General features: G+C 34.2%; 1 protein-coding gene and 1 pseudogene across 1 annotated transcript; one reads left to right on the top strand and one right to left on the bottom strand.

Annotated features, from left to right (window-relative positions):
• Positions 1–277: 277 nt before the first annotated feature.
• On the top strand, positions 278–16,683 carry LOC120612429 (eukaryotic translation initiation factor 2 subunit 3, Y-linked-like). The gene is made up of 11 exons (XM_039874858.1): positions 278–431; positions 1,028–1,091; positions 1,813–1,940; positions 2,027–2,148; positions 2,796–2,890; positions 5,014–5,172; positions 6,781–6,915; positions 8,464–8,558; positions 8,873–9,017; positions 13,348–13,517; positions 16,390–16,683. Exons 1-11 carry the CDS (start codon positions 363–365, stop codon positions 16,564–16,566), a joined length of 1,359 nt encoding a protein of 452 aa, XP_039730792.1. The 5' UTR covers positions 278–362; the 3' UTR covers positions 16,567–16,683.
• On the bottom strand, positions 5,951–6,051 carry LOC120612430 (uncharacterized; annotated as a pseudogene).
• Positions 16,684–20,530: the final 3,847 nt, after the last annotated feature.

Genomic DNA, 20,530 nt, shown 5'->3' with positions numbered 1-20,530 from the left:
CGCCCTACTTGCCAGCCTCCAGGGCACACGCGAGATGGTTGGTGAGACCACCAGTTCATCGCGCGGCTTCCTGCGGTCCAACAGCCCCGCCTTTTGTAGGGCTGCCCTCAGCGTTGCCTACACAAATACAGAACAGGGCTGTAATTTATATATTATCAAATTTTATTTATTTACTTATTTTTCAGTGAACAGAAGTTCAAGAAGGAGGACTCCCGTATGAGTCACCCTATTTTGGCCACGCTGCCTCCGTCGTCCGCACCTTGCCCTTCCCCCTCCTCCCTCACGCCTCCTCTACGCCTCCCCCAGGGGGCCTGCGTACTGTCAGGCAACAGCCGGGGCGACTTTCTTCCTCTACCGGCAAGATGGCGGGGAGCGAGGCTGGTGTCATTGTGGGGCAGCCGCATCTCTCCCACCAGGATCTCGCTACTTTGGTAAGGTTTTGCTCAGGGAGGAAGCAGAGTGAGTTGGAGAGTAGGAGTGATAGGGCCTTCCGGGAGGATGAAAAGAGAGAAGACCGGGCTGTCCGGAGCTTGAGTTGGCCCGGGAGCAGGACGCCCTCAGCGGTGCACACACTGCCACTTGCACCTCGCCAAGTCTGCGAGTTTGGGGTGGTACTGTGAAATCTTGGGACCCGGACCTCTCAGAGTATTTGGCTGAAACACTTGTCGTTAAATGTCATTAAGGTCTTTACCTCTGGAGGTCTGAGAGGAGCAGCTGTTAAAACGCATTACAGTTTGCGCCTTTAAAAGACTGGGACGAGTCTGTTTGCACTCTGCTCCGCGCCAGTTTTAAAATTTGGGGCCTGGAACTGCCATTTCTCCTAGAGAATAGAGGAAGTAGTCGTCTCTTTCAAGTATAAGGCCTTTAGGACTTCTTGATGGTAAAATTCTGCCTCTGAAAAGGTTGCTTGTTACTTGCTTGTAATCAGCAAGAAGTTGAATGGAGGCTGGCGAGCTGTAGATACTAAAATTGAAATCAAAGTCCTTTCTTTACCTGCGATAGTTTAAAATAAAATATTTTATTTCAGGATGTTACCAAATTGACTCCACTCTCACACGAAGTTATCAGCAGACAAGCCACAATTAACATAGGTAAGACTAAATGATTGCATGGCGTTCTACAGTTCTGGAAGCCTGACTTGGCTGCTCTCCAGCAATAAATTTTAATCTCTTGTGCAAGAAATCTAATTATAGGAGGATTCCAATATATAAGGAATAGAGTTGAGCCCCAATAAGCACCTGCGAGAATAGAATTTCTGAACGTAAGCTTTTATTAAGTATTTTTCTTTTTTGACACCTTATAATTTAGAACTTACTTGATTGAGTGTAAACTTTGCATATTTTAGGGTCTGCAAAGAGTAGAACGTACAACTCAGTTATGAAAAAGTTATAAAACATAACACCACTCAAAGTATATTTAATTACTGTAATTAAACTGAGGTGGATTTCATGAATTCCTTTTTCTGTATCAGATTTTCATACGTACCTCACTCAGACTACTGGAAAGTTTTTTGGTGTACAAAATTCTGTGTTTTTTCTAGTTATTAAAATTGAAGGTAATCTTTTTTTGAGATTAATAAGTTGAATAACTTATTTAAATGTGGTTTTTAAACAAACTGGTCAGGTGCATGGAAAATTGTTTTCAGTAATGTTTCAGACAAAATTTTGTGTAGAAAATGATATGTTGAAGGAAAAACATGAAATCAGTTATACATTGCAACATTTGCTGTGAATTAACGGTTTCAGTTTTTCTAAATATACTGAAATATTTGGTGTAATTAGGTACATATATTAATGTTTTTGTTTTTTGTAGGTACAATTGGTCATGTTGCTCATGGAAAATCTACAGTTGTAAAGGCTATTTCTGGAGTTCACACTGTCAGGTTTAAAAATGAATTGGAGAGAAACATTACAATCAAACTTGGCTACGCTAATGCCAAGGTACATAATATATGATGGAAGTAGAAACCATTTTTCTTTGTCAGTTATGTAGATAACAAATTCAGTCTTTTCTCTGAAACTTTTAGATATATAAACTTGATGATACAAGTTGTCCTCGGCCTGAATGCTATAGATCCTGTGGAAGTAGTACACCTGATGAGTTTCCTGCAGACATTCCAGGGACCAAAGGGAACTTCAAATTAGTTAGGTAATTACTTTTGTGCTAAACATACTTTTTTGTTTTGTGCTCGTAAAACTGTTTAGTGTAGATGTTAAATCTAAACTTGATACAGATGCATTTTTGGCAAAATGTGGGTAAGCAACCTTGAAGAATGTTTTCTTGCAAGAGATTTACAGTTTACAAAGTTGCTTACTAACTTTCAAGAATGGATGTTATAGTTAAGGATAAATTGAAAGACCAATTATGTAAATCTAAGTTAAAATACAGACATGTGAGTTCTTTGAAGAATTAACATGTAAGTAGAATGAAATTATATCTGGTGGTTTCGTTATCCGGACCTCTTTTGTCTGCAGTAGTGTTTCTGTTTTTTATGTAAGAGAAGAGCAAAGAAATTTTTAAATTATTTTTAGCACTTTGGCTTATCTCCATCTAATTTTGTAATGTCATTGCATGTCTTTGATTCATCCAGGTAATGTATGTGGGTTTTAGGGTTAATGAAGGAAAGTTAGATCATGAGGACATGAACATCTCGTTCAAAATTCTAGAAACATTAAGCTTTGTAGCCACTTTACAGCAAGATTTATTATTTTTGAAGTGATTTGACTAAGAATTTATGATTTGTGTGTTTAAGTGTTAATTGATCTTAAATCTGGTTGTTATATTTTGATTGTTAGACATGTTTCCTTTGTTGACTGTCCCGGCCATGATATTTTGATGGCTACTATGCTGAATGGTGCAGCTGTGATGGATGCAGCTCTTCTGTTGATAGGTAAATATGGGAATTGGTTTGACAAATCAGTGCAGAGCTAACTTAAGATAGAGTATTTAAAGGGGAACTAGAGCTTTTCGTGGCCATAAACGGGAACTAACAGATCATCCAGATTAACATCCATGCTTACCAACTGTCATAAAATACTGAGCAGGGTGAACCTGGGGCTTGTGAGATTTCTTATAGTGGTACACTCAAAAGAACTATTTTTAAGTCAACAGCGCATTTTTGTTAGTATTTTTATTTAACTTTTTTATAAAAGTGTAGCGGGGTAGTTATTTTTCAGTGTCTCTAGGCTGCCCACTGTAATATCAATACAATAGTTTTTTTAGGCAGAAATCCCATTCCTATGAAATGCTAAAGTGAAAGCTTGCATGGAGGTCTTCAAAGCTAGTGTTGTGTTTTCTTTCCTTTATCCTCTGTCAGGAGATTTTGTTGGAAGCTACATGGAGTTTGTGCCAAATGTAAAATTGGGGGGCACTATATTTGTACATCTACACAAAAAATTGTGTTTACCACCTTTACTTCTGACACCAACTGCAAGTTCAGTGAGTTCTCTTAACCAGAGATCCTCAACATTTTTGGCACCAGGGACCTGTTCACGGGCTCACCCATTGCTTACCTCCTGCTGTGTGGCCTGGTTCCTTAATAGGCCACAGTATCAGTCCATTGTCTCAGGTCTGTAAGTTGTTAAACTCACAGAGCTCACTGAAAGCTGTACATTCACAATTGTTTATTGTAGAAAAAAGATGCAGATTAAGGTCTCTAAATGAAGGAGAGATGCATAGGACAGAGTCCAGGAGAGTTCTAAACATGTAGCTTTTATTGCCCTCTTTCTGTGGACCAAGAAATTACTCTTCTGGTTTTAATGTGTAACATTGTACATAAAATACTGCCAGCTAAGGAATCTCACCTGAGTTTCAGTGTTCACAGGTTTTATTGAGGTTCATGTAGGAATAAGTGACCAATTGCCCAAATGGTTCATTTTAGCCTAGAAAACAGGCCTTAGTTCCCAAACCCCTATCCTAAATCATTTGAGAATTAAATGGATCAAATTAGTCTTTCTGGTTGGAACAGTCAGCCCCTGCTCTGAATAAGGATTTATCAGGGATTATATGGCTTATCTTTTAGAAGCCCAAGGCAAGGCCACATAATTTACTACACAAGGCTATCCTGTCACATGGTCAGGTACAAGACTACTGAACATCACAAATTGGGGAAGATAATCGTTGGGGTGCTAAACACATACATCTTGATAGTACATTGCTGGTGGTTCTTTCAGATAGTGTTTTTTCCTTTTGTTAATAAATAGCTGTATTTACTCTGTGTTGCTCTGTAACAGAATACCTCAGAACCTGGTAACCTAAATGTTTGTTAGGGTAACATGATGGAATGACATTAAATCAGTTTCTAGGGGTCATGAATTCACAGTAATCTGACATCAGGGGCTAGTGCTCAAGATTTGTCTAGGGTCAAAGAGACTGATTTTAAGTTCATGTGTTGCCCAACTGTCTTGTTGACATGACATCAACACTTTTATAAAAAAGTTTTGACAGACAGTGAGCTTCCAAGTTGGAAGCCATAGTGTCTGTAACCTAACTTAAGAAATGTTACTGCTTTTGTAATATTCTCTTCTTTAGAACTAAGTTTGTAGATTCATTCCATACTTAAAAGGAAGGATTTTACAAGGATATGAATACCAGAAGATAGGGATTACTGGGGGCCATCCTTGTGGTTATCTTAGGCTTGGGTCATTGGATAGACTTCATTAAACAACTTCCCCCTGAACTATACTGTAGCTAGACTGGGCCAGACTATCCCAAAGACTGCATAGAAACAGGAGGATATGTGTTATGCCTGAGTAAAAGCTATCAGTAGCCTCTGAAAGAAGCCAAATTTCTTGATTGCAGGCATTGTGCTTAGAGTTAGGAATAGGAGTTAAAAGACCTTGGAGAATGCAGAGAAATCAGTTTTGGATTTGAAACAGGGACATACAAAGACATTTGACAGTGGTGTCCAGGAATTTGCTTTGAGTAGAACATTTAAAAGTCTCTTAGAGACCAGCAAATGTTACTAATCATTTTGTTTGATTTGTCTTTTTTAATTTTTCATCATCAATTTAGCTGGTAATGAATCTTGTCCTCAACCTCAGACTTCTGAACACCTGGCTGCCATAGAAATTATGAAGCTGAAACATATTTTGATTCTACAAAATAAAATTGATTTGGTAAAAGAGAATCAGGCCAAAGAGCAGTATGAACAGATTCTTGCATTTGTACAAGGTAAACACCTGTAGTAGTTAATAAACATGTGAATCACTTTGAGAGGCTTGTAGTCCAGATATCAGCATGGTGAATTTATGGGGTGTAACCCTATTTCTCTATTTTCAACATGTTTGTTGCTTTTATCTATCTGATAGAGAAGCAGTGAAATCTCTCAATTTGATGTGCTGAAAGTGTTAGCAACTCAGGGGTCCTTGCCCCTCTCAGAATAGAAATTGAGTGGGTGAAGAATTTTACAGACAGAAACATTATTAAAGTGAAACTTGATGTACTAAGGGAGCACACTCCAGAGGAGCGTGACTCCTCAAGGATTTTAGGCACCGTGTTTTATGGGCCCTTGGAATTAGGCTTGGGTACCATTAATTATAAGTTTTCCTGGAATGGGGAGAGGATTTTCGAGAATTGGGTTGCCAACCTCTTTTTGTTTATAGTAAGAGCTGCACCAGCTCTCTCATGGTGCTGGTAGCTGTGTCATTTAGTATGGTAATGAGGCCAGGTCTAACTGGTGAGCATGCATGGTTTGGGGGACTTTTCCTAAATCCAGTGACATCGCTGTTGCAGTTACTGTTCCAACCAATTTTTTTTTCATTGGTGGGAAAGTATGGCTCAGGATTGCTTCCCTGGTGACAGGTTTTGGCTACATGACTACTCACTGTGAAAGTACATGTTTGCTAGAAAAGTTGTTTCTATAAATGTTACCAATTGGGATCCCCTCTGTCCCCCCCATAAATGAAAACATTTTTTTTTTAAAAAAGTTTAACAGCTTTCATAACAATAAAAATATACAGAAAACTTCAAAAATTTGTATATCATCCTTGCATAGGGGCATGTTAATCTTTTATTCTTTAATTTTAATATATGTGCTGCCAAAGCAAGCACCAATTAGATGTTTTTAAAACTTTCGCTGTGATGATGAAATGAAAGAAGCATCTTTATTTGTTGGTTGGTTTTCTAATTATTCTGATATTTTCTTTTCAATGAGTATCTATTTCCAGAACTGAGACTGACAATGATTTCTTTATCTAAAATGTTCTGTTTTAATTTGGGATAAAACATTGTGGATTTTATTTTTGACATTTGATTTCATTTTTACTTGTTAGAAAGTTTGGCTCTGTTGGCCCTATAATGTATTGAAAGGAAAAAGTAGCCTATAAAATCTTACTCGCTTTGGTTCATTCCATTCACAGCTTGTTTGACATTTAATTGATAAAGATCAATTTTGTGTGTGCCAGCAATCTTGGATAAGTAAGGGGTCTGTAATTTTCTGTGGATACTTAACTGGAGATTAAATTACATGTTTCTGGAAATTTTTTCAGTTATCAAAGTTTCTTTCCCAGTAGTGCTAGTATTTATTTCTTGAAACACTTTTATTCTCTATTATAGATACTAATCTAACTTCATAATTTTTCCCTTAACAAGAATAGTGTTCATTATTAGAAGGAAAAACAAAATATTGTGATCTTTCTAAACAGAATGATCGATCAACTTTTTATATATTGCTGACACTGTGTGGGGATATTAAGATAGCTACTTTAGTAATTTTAAGTTTTATGTAACATGTATACAACGGTTTGTGGAATTTTGATCTTTCTGAATTTTGTCATATAGGTACAGTCGCAGAAGGAGCTCCTATTATTCCAATTTCTGCTCAGCTGAAATATAATATTGAAGTTGTCTGTGAGTATATTGTTAAGAAAATTCCCGTACCTCTAAGAGACTTTGCTTCAGAACCCCGTCTTATTGGTAAGGTCTTAATCTGTTAACCTTTAATTGTTGACCACTTTTGGCATTGTCGATTTTGTTTTTAAGGATGTCTATCATTATTTACTCTTTGTTCAGAGGTGTTAATATGTTACAATATTCATATGCTTTTTTAATTAAAATAGGAATGAGTTTATGAAAACCAAAGGCAACATATCATCTTGAATTCAAAGTGAAATGAAAGTGAATACGTTAAAATATTTTGTCTCAGGTTGTATTGGCAGTGCTAATTTAGATGAGGACATAATCCTGAATAAAACAGGAACATTAACTTTTTTTTGCTATGTATATGGTATATTATGTGATCAAGATTGGAGTAATAGTATGTTCTTTAGGAAGAGAGAGTTTCAGAAACAGGATATTAGAACTTTTGTACAAATGATTTTAGCATTCATTAATGAAGATTTTCATCTTTTACCTTAATTTTTTATGGTACCATTATTGATTTAATTTGATTAAATTTTTGGTTCTTGCACACAAGTTTATAGGAGCCTTTCCAAAATACACATTTCAGGCTTTGTCCAGGCTCCTGATTTTTTAATGGAAAATGTTTTGTTGTGTGAATGTGAGATACATCCTTAGTTAGGTATCACTATTCTCAAGGTTATGTAATCTAAGAATTACTTTGTGTTTTTACAACTGAATTTTTGTTGTAGAAGTCACCTAATGTATAGGTATATAAAGAAAAATTCTGTACTGCAACACTGATGCAAGCATTTATATTTCCATAGCTCTCTCTTATTAAACATTTATGTATGTATATAGTTTTTTTAAATGAGAGAGGTTATACTCTGGAGAATAATTTTGTAGCTACTTCTTTTTCTTAATAAAATGTAAAGGTCATTGTTTTAGTTTGCTATAACAAAAATACTACATAATGGGTGGTTTGAACAGCAGAAATTTATTTCCTTACAATTATGGAAGAAGAAGTCTGAGATCAATAGGTTGGCAGATTTGGTTTCTCTTGAGGTCTTTCATTGGCTTCCAGATGGCCACGTGATGCTTTGCTCTTATGTGGTCTTTCTTATGTTTGTGCATCCCTGGTATATACTGGGTGTGTCCACATTTCCTCTTAAAGGAACTGGTTATATTGGATTAGAACTCAGTGTCATTATTTTGTTTTGTTTACCTGTTAAAGGCCTATTTTCAAATAGTCATATCTGAGTTAGGTGTTAGGACTTCAGCATGAATGGGGGTGTGGGAGGGATATTACGGCCCAGAACTGTCATTCCTTTATAGAACTTTTTACATATGTATGTTTGTGTATACGTATATGTACATATTTATATGAGTGTATGTATATGTAGTGTGTGTTCTTTTGTAGTACATTGTACTATATATCATAGATAAAGCATAAACATATCACGTAACTGTCTTTATTTTCATTTTTCCAGAGTCAGCTTTGTTCTAGATTTCAAGTGGCTACACTGTAGAAAATCTAAAAAATATTTCTTTTTGTAAATATTCTCATAAATAAATATTTCTTCTAAATAACAGGTTTCTTTCCTTTCTTCCCTATCCCCTTTTCAGTCATTAGGTCTTTTGATGTCAACAAACCTGGCTGTGAAGTTGATGACCTTAAAGGTGGTGTTGCTGGTGGTAGTATTTTAAAAGGAGTATTAAAGGTAAAGTGAATTTTAAACTCTTCTTATCCAGTAACATAAAATTAAAAATAAAATTTTAAATATTTATACTTTCTTTACTATTTTGTATTTTAAATATGTCTTGTCTAAATTGTAGGTTTCTTAATAAGTGATTGCTTAATAATTGTTAGTTACTCTTGTACATTTTAAAATTTTTATTCTTTTTAAAGTTATGCTTAGAATTACTATTCCAATAGGAGTATCTTCTCAGTTTAGCGGTCTACCATTTAGGATTTTTCCCATGTTAATGGTAATTGTGTTGTCCCACACATTTTAATTATTCACTTATGTTTCAGGTGGGCCAGGAGATAGAAGTCAGACCTGGTATTGTTTCCAAAGATAGTGAGGGAAAACTTATGTGTAAACCAATATTTTCCAAAATTGTGTCACTATTTGCAGAACACAATGATCTTCAGTACGCTGCTCCAGGGGGTCTCATTGGTAAGAAAGAATCTTTTTGTGTGAAATTAATTATCTCAAAGTGCATGTCTCTAGATGTAGGAGTATGATGGGCAAGTCTATATGGTTAAGTTGTTGGCTTTACAAGATGGCTTCATGTGTCTTTTTAAAAAATAGTTTTGTAGATAGTATATTTAGGTTTCATTTATAGAATTAAGTTTAACAATAATTTTGTGATTTAGCATTTATTGTATATTGCTATACTCATACTGTTTTTGGTTGCTTTTTAAAAATCAGAATTAGGGTTTTTATTTTTATTTTTTAATAAATTTATTGGGGTGACATTAGTTAAAAAAAATTAAATTGGTTTCAAGTTTAAAAATATATTTTACATCATATGTATATTACATTGTGTCTTCACGACCCAAAGTCAGATCTCGCTTTGTCATCATATATTTGACTCTCGTAAACTTTAATACAGACTGAACATCATCTATTAGTTAATTTGTGCCCAAATGTGTATTTATTATTGTGTCAACTAATAGGTTCCTGGGATCCTTATCTTATTTCTGATCTTAGAGGGAAGGTTTTACTTTTTCACCATTAAGTATGATGTTACTGTGAGCGTTTGTCATATATAGTCTTTGTTACGTTCAGGGACTTCCCTTCTTTACCCACTTTATTTTATAAAGTGGAGGCTCCATCTTGTTAAATGCATTTTCTGTATCTCGTGATCATATGATTGTTTATCTTTTATTTGTATAGTGTATCACATTAGTTGAATTGTGTTTGTGACCCTGGGATGAAGCCACTTGATTGTGATATATAATCTTTTTAATGTATCATTTAATTTGCTATTTTGTTTAGATTATCTGCATCTATATTCAACAGAGATATTGGTTTATATTTTCTTTTTTTGTGTGTTATCTTTACCAGATTTTGGTATTATGGTGATGTTGGCCTCATAAAATGAGTTAGGAAGTATTGCCTCTGCAATTTTTTTGCAAGAGTTTGAGAAGAACAGGTATTTGAATGTTTGTTAGAATTCTAACAAACAATCTTTGAATGTTTGTTAGAATTCACTGGTGAAGCCATCTGGTGATGGCCTTCTACTTTTAGGGAAGTTTTTGATGATTGTTTCAATTTCCTTACTGTTGATAGGTCTATTTAGATTTTCTAGATTTCCATGGTGATTTAATTTACAAAGGTTGTACACTTCTAAGAACTTGTCCATTTCTTCTAGGTTATCGAATTTGGTGTCATATAATCTTTTGCAGTATTCTTGTATGATCCTTTGTATTTTGGTGGTATCTGTTGCAACTTCTCTTTCATTTCTGATTTTGTATGTGTCTTTTTTTCCCTTAGTGAATATAGCCAGGGGTTGTCAGTTTTATAAATCTTTTCATTAACCAGCTCTCTGTTGCATTAATTTTGTCTATTCTCACTTTCATTTATTCTCTAATTTTTATTATTACCTTCTGTTCCATGAGCATTAGAAAAGAATTTGTATATTGGGATTGAAAGCTCTGCAAATGTTCATTATGTTTAATTAGTCTAATATGTAATTTAAGGTTGATATTTCCTTATTGCTTTTCTATTTGGATTATCTATTTATAGCTGACAGTGGTGTAATTAGGTCCCTACTGTAATTGTTTGTGTCATTTTATTCCTTTAGTTCTGTTAGTATTTGCTTAATATATGTTGGTGTTCCCTGGTTAGGAGCATATATATTGGTAAGTGTTATGTCTTCTTGATGTATCAATGTCCTTTATCATTATGAGTACCTGTCATCGTCTCTTGGTACCTTTCTTTTCTTGAAGTCATCAGATACACATATGGACATTTTGCTCATATTTATGTACTTTTTTCCTTCTTAGAGAAGTTTCTCTAACATTTATTTACTTGCTTGGTGGTGATGAACTCTTTAGAGATCGGGCACATTCAGGGTAGTATGGCTGTAGACTATGAACTCCTTTAGCTTTTTCTTGTCAAGGAAGCTCTTTATCTCTTCTTTGATTCTAAATGATAACTTTGTTGAGTTGGGTAATCTTAGTTGGAGTCGAGTAATCTTAGTTGTAGATCTTTGCTTATTATCACTTTGTATATGTCCTGCCAATTTCTTTTGGCCTGCAGTTTCTATTGAGAAATCAGTTGACAATCTTATGGGAGATCCCGTGTAGGTAACTGACTTTCTCTTTCTGCTTTTAAGATTTTTTTATTTGTTTTCAGCTTTTGGCATTGTAATTATGATGTGTCTTGGTGTGAGCCTCTTCGGTTCATCCTCTCTGCACTTTCTGGACTTCTATGTCTATTTCCTGCTCAGCACTTTCTGGACTTCTATGTCTATTTCTTTCTCAGGTTAAGAAAATTTTCAGTAATTATTTCTTCAAGTAAATTTTAAATTTATTGCTTTCTCTCTTCTCTGGTACCCCTATGATGAGAATGTTGTTATGCATAATGTGGTTTCAGAATTTCCTTAGACTATCTTCATTAAAAAAGTCTTTTTTCCTTTTGCTGTTCTGATGATTTTCTGTTGCCTTATCTTCCAAATTGTTAGCTTGATCTGCTTTATCTAATCTACTGTTGATTGCTTCTAGTGTATTCTTCTTTCAGTTATTGTATTCTTCATGTCTGACTGGTCCTTATTATGGTTTCTGTGTATCTTTTTGTGCTTACTATCTCTCTGTTAAAGTTTTAACTTAGTTCGTCTTTTCTTCCTCTAAGTTCTCTGAGTCCTTACAACCGTATTTTGAATTCTGTATGCTTGCCTCCATTTCATTTAGTTCTTTTTAATTTTTTTTTCTTTGAGTTTTGGTCTGTTCCTTCATTTGGGACAAGTGTCTTTGCCTCCCCACATTGGCTGCCATCCTTGTTTCTTTCTATGTGTTAGGTAGGGCTGTTCTATCTTATGGTCTGGTAGAGTGGCCTTATTTGGTAGGTGTCTCATAGGGCTCAGTGGCACACTCTCCCTTGTCTCATGAGTGGGGTGCTCCAGAGGTGTCCCTGTATGGATTGTGTGTCTCTTGTGAGTTGAGCTTTAATTGCTGTTGGCTTAATAGTGGGTGAGGTTGACCCTCAACCTGATCGCTGTCCACAACCACAGTGTGGGCTGACCCTGTAAAGCTGTATTTGCCCCAGTGGAATTTGTTGCTTGCCAAAACAACCCTTTGGGTGTACTGTTTATGGAGCTAATTGGGAGCTTTCGTTGTGGTCTGAAGCCGATCACCAGCTTTGTTGGTTCTTGGGTTAGACTCCAGTGCACAATGTGAAGAATACCTGTGTCGGAAATTGTGGGGACATCTCTTCTGGGCACTGGAACCCTGGGATGGGGAGCCTGATGGGGAGCTGGGACCCCTTTTGAGAAACGTCTGCAGCCAAGACATCTCTCCAGATTCTCAACTACCACACGTGGGTGTGAGACCAGCCCATCTTGCATCTCTACTCCTACCAGTCTCACTTTGGCTTCTGTGTATCCTTGGTCATAGGACTTCTGCTTAGCTAGACTTCAGCTGGTTCTCAGTAATGGTTGTCCTATAATTTAATTGTAATTTTGACGTCAGGGGAGAAGGCGATCACAGAGCTTACCTACTCCTCCAGAAGGCCAGACAGTTTTTTTGTTTGTTTATTTTATTAATAAATGCTCCACAGATTGCGGCAAACTTTTGGGTAAATTTCAGAGGTTTGAAAGTTTTTCTGAAATTTTTTGTGTCCTTTTTTTTATGGAGAACAGTTTGGGGAAGCTTTTACTCCACGATTTCACTGACATCTTTTTGCTATGTATTTATTTTCTCCAGTCTGTCTTTATTATTAAAGTTACCAGTGTATGATTGTGGATATTTTTATTTTAATGAACAGCTAAATTCAGGGAATATTTTCATATAACTTTATTGGACCAGTGCACAAATATGTAAGTAGAACAATGTAATAACAGCTATGTATTCCTGCCATGAGCATTAACAATTGCCAGTTTTATTTCTGCAAATTAATTATTATGAACTTTGTGACTTTCTATCTTTATTAAGATGGAGTATCTTATATGAAAATCATATAAGATACTCCATCTTAATAAAGATAGAAAGTCACAAAGTTCATAATGAAAATCATATAAGATACTCCATCTTATTTGCTTTTACATTCTATTCAAGAATATCTTTTTAGTTTTAAAATTTAAACTTGTTTCCAGTGTTCTCATTTTTTAAAAGCAGGATTTTGTATGGATATCTTATGCAGTTTTTATTATGTAGCTGTTAATAGGGTATAATCATAATACAACTGGATTAAAATCTATAGCTACATGTTGTACTGGTTTGACTGACTTTACCTTTGCAAAATTTCAGTAAGTAGTTAGAATAAATTTTTTATTTTATATCAGGAGTTGGAACAAAAATTGACCCTACTTTGTGCCGAGCTGACAGAATGGTGGGACAGGTGCTTGGGGCAGTTGGAGCATTACCAGAAATCTTCACAGAGTTGGAAATCTCCTATTTCCTACTTAGACGTCTTCTTGGTGTACGCATGGAAGGAGACAAAAAAGCAGCAAAGGTAAATGCTTTTTATGATTAGAAAATACAGATAAAGTTTGATGTTTTAAACGGTTTCATTCTTTTAAAATTAAAAAGGAATTACAAAAAAAAATTAATAATTTGAAATTTTCTATATGGCAACCAGCCATAAACAAAGTCAGAATTTTTTAAATTAAATTTAAAAATTGGTATGACTTTGGGTAATAACATTACATAAAATTTAAAAATTGGTATGACTTTGGGTAATAACATTACATAAACTTCAGGTGTACACTTTTATTATACAATATCTGTATTATGTGTTAACCCAAAGCCTAATCTCCTTCCACCACTGTTTATCTGATCCCCTTTGCCTGCTTCGTCATCCCTTGTATTGCAGTTGCCTGATAACCACTATTCTGTTGTTTGTGTCTATGAGTTTTTCTTTGTTCATTTGTTGCCCTTTCTTTAATATCCTGCATGTGAGAAAAATCATATTTTTTTCCGTCTGACTTACTTTACTTGGCATGAAACTCTGAAGATCCATTTACCTTTTCACAAATATCAATATTCTGTCTTTTTTACGTCTTAGTAATATTTAGATATTTTCTTTATCTAATCATCTATTTATGGGAAGAGCACTTGGGATGTTTCTATGTCTAGGCCACCATGAATAATGCTGCTGTGAACATCAAGGCGCATATATCTTTGTGATTAAATATTTTCAAGTTTTTTGAGTAGATACCCAGAAGAGGAATTGCTAGGTCATACGGTAATGCTAGCCTTAACATTTTGAGCCTCCATGTTGTTTTCCACAGTGGTTGTACCAATTTCCCATTAGCAGTATATGAGGGTTCCTTTTTCCCCACTTTTTGTTACTTGTCCTGTTGATGGCAGATATTCTAAAAGGTGTGAGATGGTATCTCATTTTGGTTTTGATTTGCATTTCCCTAATAGCTTAGTGAAGGAGAGCATTTTTTTATATGTCCATTGGCCATTGATTGGAATGTGGAAAGGTGTCTGTTCTGTTCAGGTCCTCTGCCCATTCTTTTTTGTTGGATTGTTTGTTTTTTGTTGTTGAATTGTATGATTTCTTTGTATATTTTGGTTATTAGCCCTTAATCAGAGACATCATTTGCAACTATCTTTTATTCAGTTGGTCGCTGCTTTGTTTTGTTGATGGTTTCTTTTGCTATGCAGAAGCTTTTTACTTTGAGTTAGTTCTATTTAGTTATTTTTCCTTTTACTTTCAATGCCTTTGAAGTCAAATTCATAAAGTCCTCTCTAAAAACAAGGTCTTTGAGTTTAGTACCTTGAGTTATTTCTGTACAATTTATTGTTTCAAGTCTTTTATCCATTTTGAGTTAATTTGGTGTATGGTGATAGATAGCAGTCTAGTTTCATTCTTTTGTATGTTGCTTTCCAAATTTCTTTGCATCATTTATTAAAGAGGTATTCTTTTTCCATTGTATGTTTATTTGCCTGTATATACGGGGATTTATTTCTGTGCTCTCAGTTTTGATCCACTGGCCTATATATCTGATTTTCTGCCAACACCATGCTGTTTGGATTAATGTTGCTTTGTAGTACAATTTGAAGTCAGGCAGTTTGATACCTGCAGCTTTATTCTGTTTTCTTAGGGTTGCTTTGGCTATTTGAGGTCTTTTGTGGTTCTATACAAATTTGAAGATTTCTCTATTTCTGTGAAATTTTTTTTTAAAAGTTTACGTCATCTATTGTACAGACTTACTATTTCTAGTATACAAGTAACTTTAAAAGGAGACTTAAGATTTGATTGACAGAGATTCAGGGAACAGCACTCATAATTTTGAGAAAGTATAAATTTATAACATTTTTATATATTAGTTTGGTGTTAGTTAACCAAAATTTTAAATGTATAAACTCTATCCCAGCATTTCACTTCAATAGCTGTTAAAAATATGCCATTTAAAAAAGAATTAAATACAGAATAAATTTTGAATTAAAAGATCTGAAGTTATAGATAGGTTCTGGAGAGAAATAAGTGGCAAAAAGCATTGTAGAATCCTATATTAACTTTTTAAAACTGAGCCTTTTATAGTTACAAAAAATCTCTTTACCTTCTACCACCATGAAATTCTATTCTCCAGTTTTTATTTAGGTTTTACTAATGATTGAGGTGATATTAAAGAGTTTATTTTTGTGTATTCAACCTTAGATTACTATCCTCCCTATTATAATATCTAAATTTTGTAAGTACAAGGTCACAAAGTCCTTTTCTTATTAAGAAAAAATTATAGTCATGAAAAAGCAATAGAAAGAAATTGTTTTGAATATGAGATATGTGCTTATAAACCTTGTATTTGTTATTTTTTGGGGAACTCCTTTACGAAAGATTTATATTTTTTTATTTCGACTTTTAGTGGAACGTAAAGCCCTTAAAAATATTGATTTGCACTTGAGTGTTAGGCTGTTAGTGTAAGCAACAGCAATAAGCAGTATGGCATCTAATAATTAGTTTGTAGAAAGTGTTACCCAGTTTTATAGAGATCAGAAAGTTTTATTTAGTTTCTGTTATATGAATAGAATCCACTTAACTATTGTATTTTTTGTGTCTGGCTGTATTTATTCAAGAAATTTTGTAGTTTTCCTAGCATAAGCCTCTTCAGAATTTTAAGAATTTGACTGATTTATGCTGTATTTAATTTAAAGTGCAACCTTATTGAGTGCTAAATAAACCTTTTCTTTTGACACCAGTATATATGTAATTCAAATGCCATTATAACGTAATTTGTGCAGAATTTATTTTGTCTCTCTTAGTGTCCTTATTTCTGGCAATATTTGTTAAATTCTCATTTTATGTTTCTCTCATTTTGTTTTGGAAAGCATGTTGTCAGTTTGGGGGTTTGTTTTTTCTTAATTTATTTTCCTAGGTGCAAAAGCTATCTAAGAACGAAGTGCTTATGGTGAACATAGGATCCCTGTCGACAGGAGGTAGAGTTAGTGCAGTCAAGGCCGATTTGGGCAAAATAGTTCTCACTAATCCTGTGTGCACGGAAATAGGAGAAAAAATTGCCCTTAGCCGAAGAGTTGAGAAACACTGGCGGTAAGTTTGTCAGTTTTGTTACTATCTAATGAAGAAAAACAGGGTATATTCTAGTAGTATATTAATTCTTAATGGTGTTGATGTACATGGACAAACACACAAATACAATTTTTTCCTGGAATTTACTAGTTTTTATGGCTGTAACTTTCAGCTGTATATTTGGACAACTGAAACCTGTATTTTCAACCTTGATTAAGCTACAGTTCACTTTTTTACTCCAGGTACTGAAGCTGGCTTTTCTTTAATCTCCAAAATAGTCTATAAAAATATTAACTCATAATAAATATGAAGTTTTAGTTGTCTTTGATAGGAAATCACCTTGAATATTTTTGCTTGAGTTGATCTTGATTTTAAGGATAGCAAATATTATTTCTTCTTTCTAACTCTGTGTCTTCTCTACACTTACCATTTAGTTTTCCCTCTTTCCTGTTTCTCTCTTAAATGTGTCCAGTAGTGATATTCATACATATGCACATTTGTAAACATAATTAAGTGGTTTTTTAAACCACTGAGTAGGTTGCACAAATTGGATCTCTATAAATATTCAGTGTTTATTTCCTAAGAATAAGGATATTCTCTGACACAGCTAGTTTAGGAATTTTAACATTGACAAGTTCGTAAAACCGGCACTCTATTCCAGTTGTGTTGCTTCATCTCAGATTGTTCTTTATTATGTGTTCCTTACTCAAACCTGGATCACCCATTTTATTTCCTTTTTATGTTTTTGTGATCTCTTTTAATATGGAACTTCTTTATTCTTTTTTTGGTCTTAATCTGAATTGACATTTAACAATACAAGCCAGTTTATTTGTGGAATGGAACTCAATTTGAGTTTGTGTGATATTTTCTCTAATTAAATTGAGGTTATGCATTCTAGTCTAGAATGCTATTTAGGTAGATGGTGGTGTGTTATCAGAAATCACATTCACTGGCATATAATGCTGGGTGAGGCTAATTTTGTTCACTCAGTCAAGCTGTCTGATGTCCGTGTTCTAAAGTTTCTTTTTACACTTCCAACAAAAAAGCATTTTATACAGAGAATTTTTGAGACTCTGCAAATAACATGTTCCTCATCAAATTGCCCTTCTCTTTTACATTTGATTATTCTTGACTAGGGATAGCAAAGTAGTATTTCTTTCTGTCACTTGCTTACATTTGTAATTTGACTTTACCTCTTTCTTATTTATATACTTATTTCTTAATAAGTACATATTCAAAGGTGTTCACTCAGTAGATTATGATTCCTTCCTATTTGTTTTTTTTTTTGATGCACGTAATCCATATTGGCCAATACGATTATCTTCCAGCTTATTTCTGCATTCTTTTAAAATGATTCCATCTGTTTTTGAGCATTATATACTTTCTGGTACATAGTGTCTGGGCTTATCTTATACTGGACCTTCCCTAAGCCATTTATTTTTCCATGTTTGGAAACCAAGATATTGATGAACATACTCTTTGGTTCTGTGCTTCTGAGCTTTTTCAGTTGTTGGAACTAGGAAATGTGTACTCTTCTAAATCCTTGACTCCTGGTTGTCTCTTTGATTCTTCTCAGATTAGTTACTGAAAATATTTTTTCCATTCTGATGACATCATTATAACCCCAAATTGTATTATTTTATACTTATTAAGTTGTTTAAAGACTCATGCTTAAGTTTTCCTTTTCAATGACATTATTTCAGTCACCCGTGGTTCTCTAGCAGCCTTCATTATTCAATCTTTCCTGAATACCAGGCCCCATGATGATCTCTCATCATTTATCATCTGTAAAATTTATTAACTTGTTACTAATATCTTAAAAGTGAAATTTGTTACCTTTTAAATTACTAATTCTGCTTTCTGCTGACTTGTACTCATTTGAATTTACTGTTTCCCCTAACATGATTTTTGCAGTATGTAAGAACAAATAACATACAACTTCCAAAGTCCTTTACTAGGGTACATTAGTTAGTATGAATGGCACATTGCCAAAATTAAAATAGGTTTTAAAAACAAAGGATCTTTTTGTTACTGCTTATTATATCATAAGAGAATTATGTTAGACTTTATGTGAAAATTTTAAAATACATTGCTTAGAGGAACTAATAGAACATTTGAAATATCTGTCGCCTCATATTCCTTTTAATTGTGCTAAAATACACCTAACAAAATTAACCATCTTAACCATTTTTAAGTGTACCATTTATTGATACTTAGTACAGTCACGTTGTTTTGTAACCTTCATTAGAATACATCCTCAAAACTCTTTGTCTTGCAAAATTGAATCCCTGAACCCGTTAAACAAGAACTCCAAGTTTTCTGTATCCCAGTATTGGCATATTGCATTTTACTTTCTGTTTCTTTGAGTTTGACTGCGTACCTCATGAAAGTAGCATCATACAATATTTATCCTTTTTTTTTTTTGCTGGTTTATTTCAATTAACATAATTTCTGCAAGTTTCATTATGTTGTAGCATATGTCAGAATTCTTTTTATTTTTAAGGCTGAATAATATTCCATCACATGTCTGTAAAACATTATTTTTTACAGACATGTTTCATTTTTTCTTAACATTTAACTGCTTTCACTTTTTGGGCATTGTGCTTGATGCTATGAACACGGTTTTACAAATATCTATATTAATCATGTGCTGTCTCAATTCTTTTAAGGTATGTACTCAAAATAGATATTGCTGGATTGTAATGTAATTGTTTATAATTTATTATAATTAGGAATTTCACACATTCTGTTTACTTAGGTGCTGCCCATAAATTTTAGTACGTTGTGCTTATATTTTCATTTCTCAAGATATTTTCTCATTTCTCTTATGCTGTTGTTGTGGAACTTAAGGATTTTGCCACTTGGGGTGCTGTTTTCAAGAACAAGGCCTGGTTATCATTAGGTGGTTTTATTTATTTTCAGCAAGTAAGGGAGACAGGGATTCACATTCCAAAGGTTTGTCTCCTTATAGAAGGCTTAGCCATTGCTTTATATACACTATTTGGTTAATTACATGTTGAATTCTTATTTGCAGTGTCCTCAACTTACTCCATTGTGTCAGGCTCATTCCAGGCTCATCCTAAGCTCATCTGGTTATAGCTGTGTCTGCAAAATACTGTGATACATTTTAACATTTACCAAGGATAGCATTTAGTAAGAACTGTCCAGACCTTGAGACCCATATCCTCTCTAACACTTTCTTCAGTGGCCCATTGATCGTTGAAGAGTAGGTTGTATAATTTTTGCATACAGGTATACTACAGACATATTGCTTGTAGGTTCAATTCCAGACCACTGCAATAAAGGAAATATCAAAATAAGGCAAGTGACATGAATTTTTTGATTTCTCAATGCATATAAAATTTACATTTAGACTGCATTGCAGCTGTTAAGTGTGCAACAGAATTATATTTTAAAATATGTACATATCCTAATTTAAAAATGCTTTGCTGCTAACAAGTGCTATCATCTGAGCCTTAAGTGAATTATGTTATCTGGTAGTAAAAGGTCTTGCCTCAGTATTAATGACTGCTGAGTGCTTAAGCTTGAGGTGGCAACAATGACGTTTGCTGCATCTATTGACACTTCTTTTAATTTAAACACTTGGAGGCCTGAGTAGGGATATTAACTGGCCTAAGTTCAGTACTGTTTCTCAGGGAATAGGGAGGCCTAAGGAGAGAGAGAAAGACTGGGGAACACTGGGTTAGTAGAGCACAGACATTTATCAATTAAGTTTACCCTGTGGGTGATGCCTCAAAACAATTAAAATAGTAACAATAGCTATCACGGATCACCATAAAAATAATAATGAAACGTTTGAAATATTGGGAGAATTTCCAAAAGCTGACACAGAAACATGAGGTGAGTAAATATTTTTGGAAAATGTCATTGATAGACTTGCTTGATGTTTTCTTGTGTCCTTTCTCTTTTTCTTTAGTGAGTCTAGCCAGGGGTTTGTCAATTTTATTAACCTCAAAGAATCAGCTCTT

Source organism: Pteropus medius, unplaced genomic scaffold (genome assembly GCF_902729225.1).
Source record: "Pteropus medius unplaced genomic scaffold, Ma_sr-lr_union100, whole genome shotgun sequence".
NCBI classification, from domain to species: domain Eukaryota; kingdom Metazoa; phylum Chordata; class Mammalia; order Chiroptera; family Pteropodidae; genus Pteropus; species Pteropus medius.
Note: the sequence above shows the minus strand (reverse complement) of the source record. Positions and strands in the feature narration are given on the sequence as shown.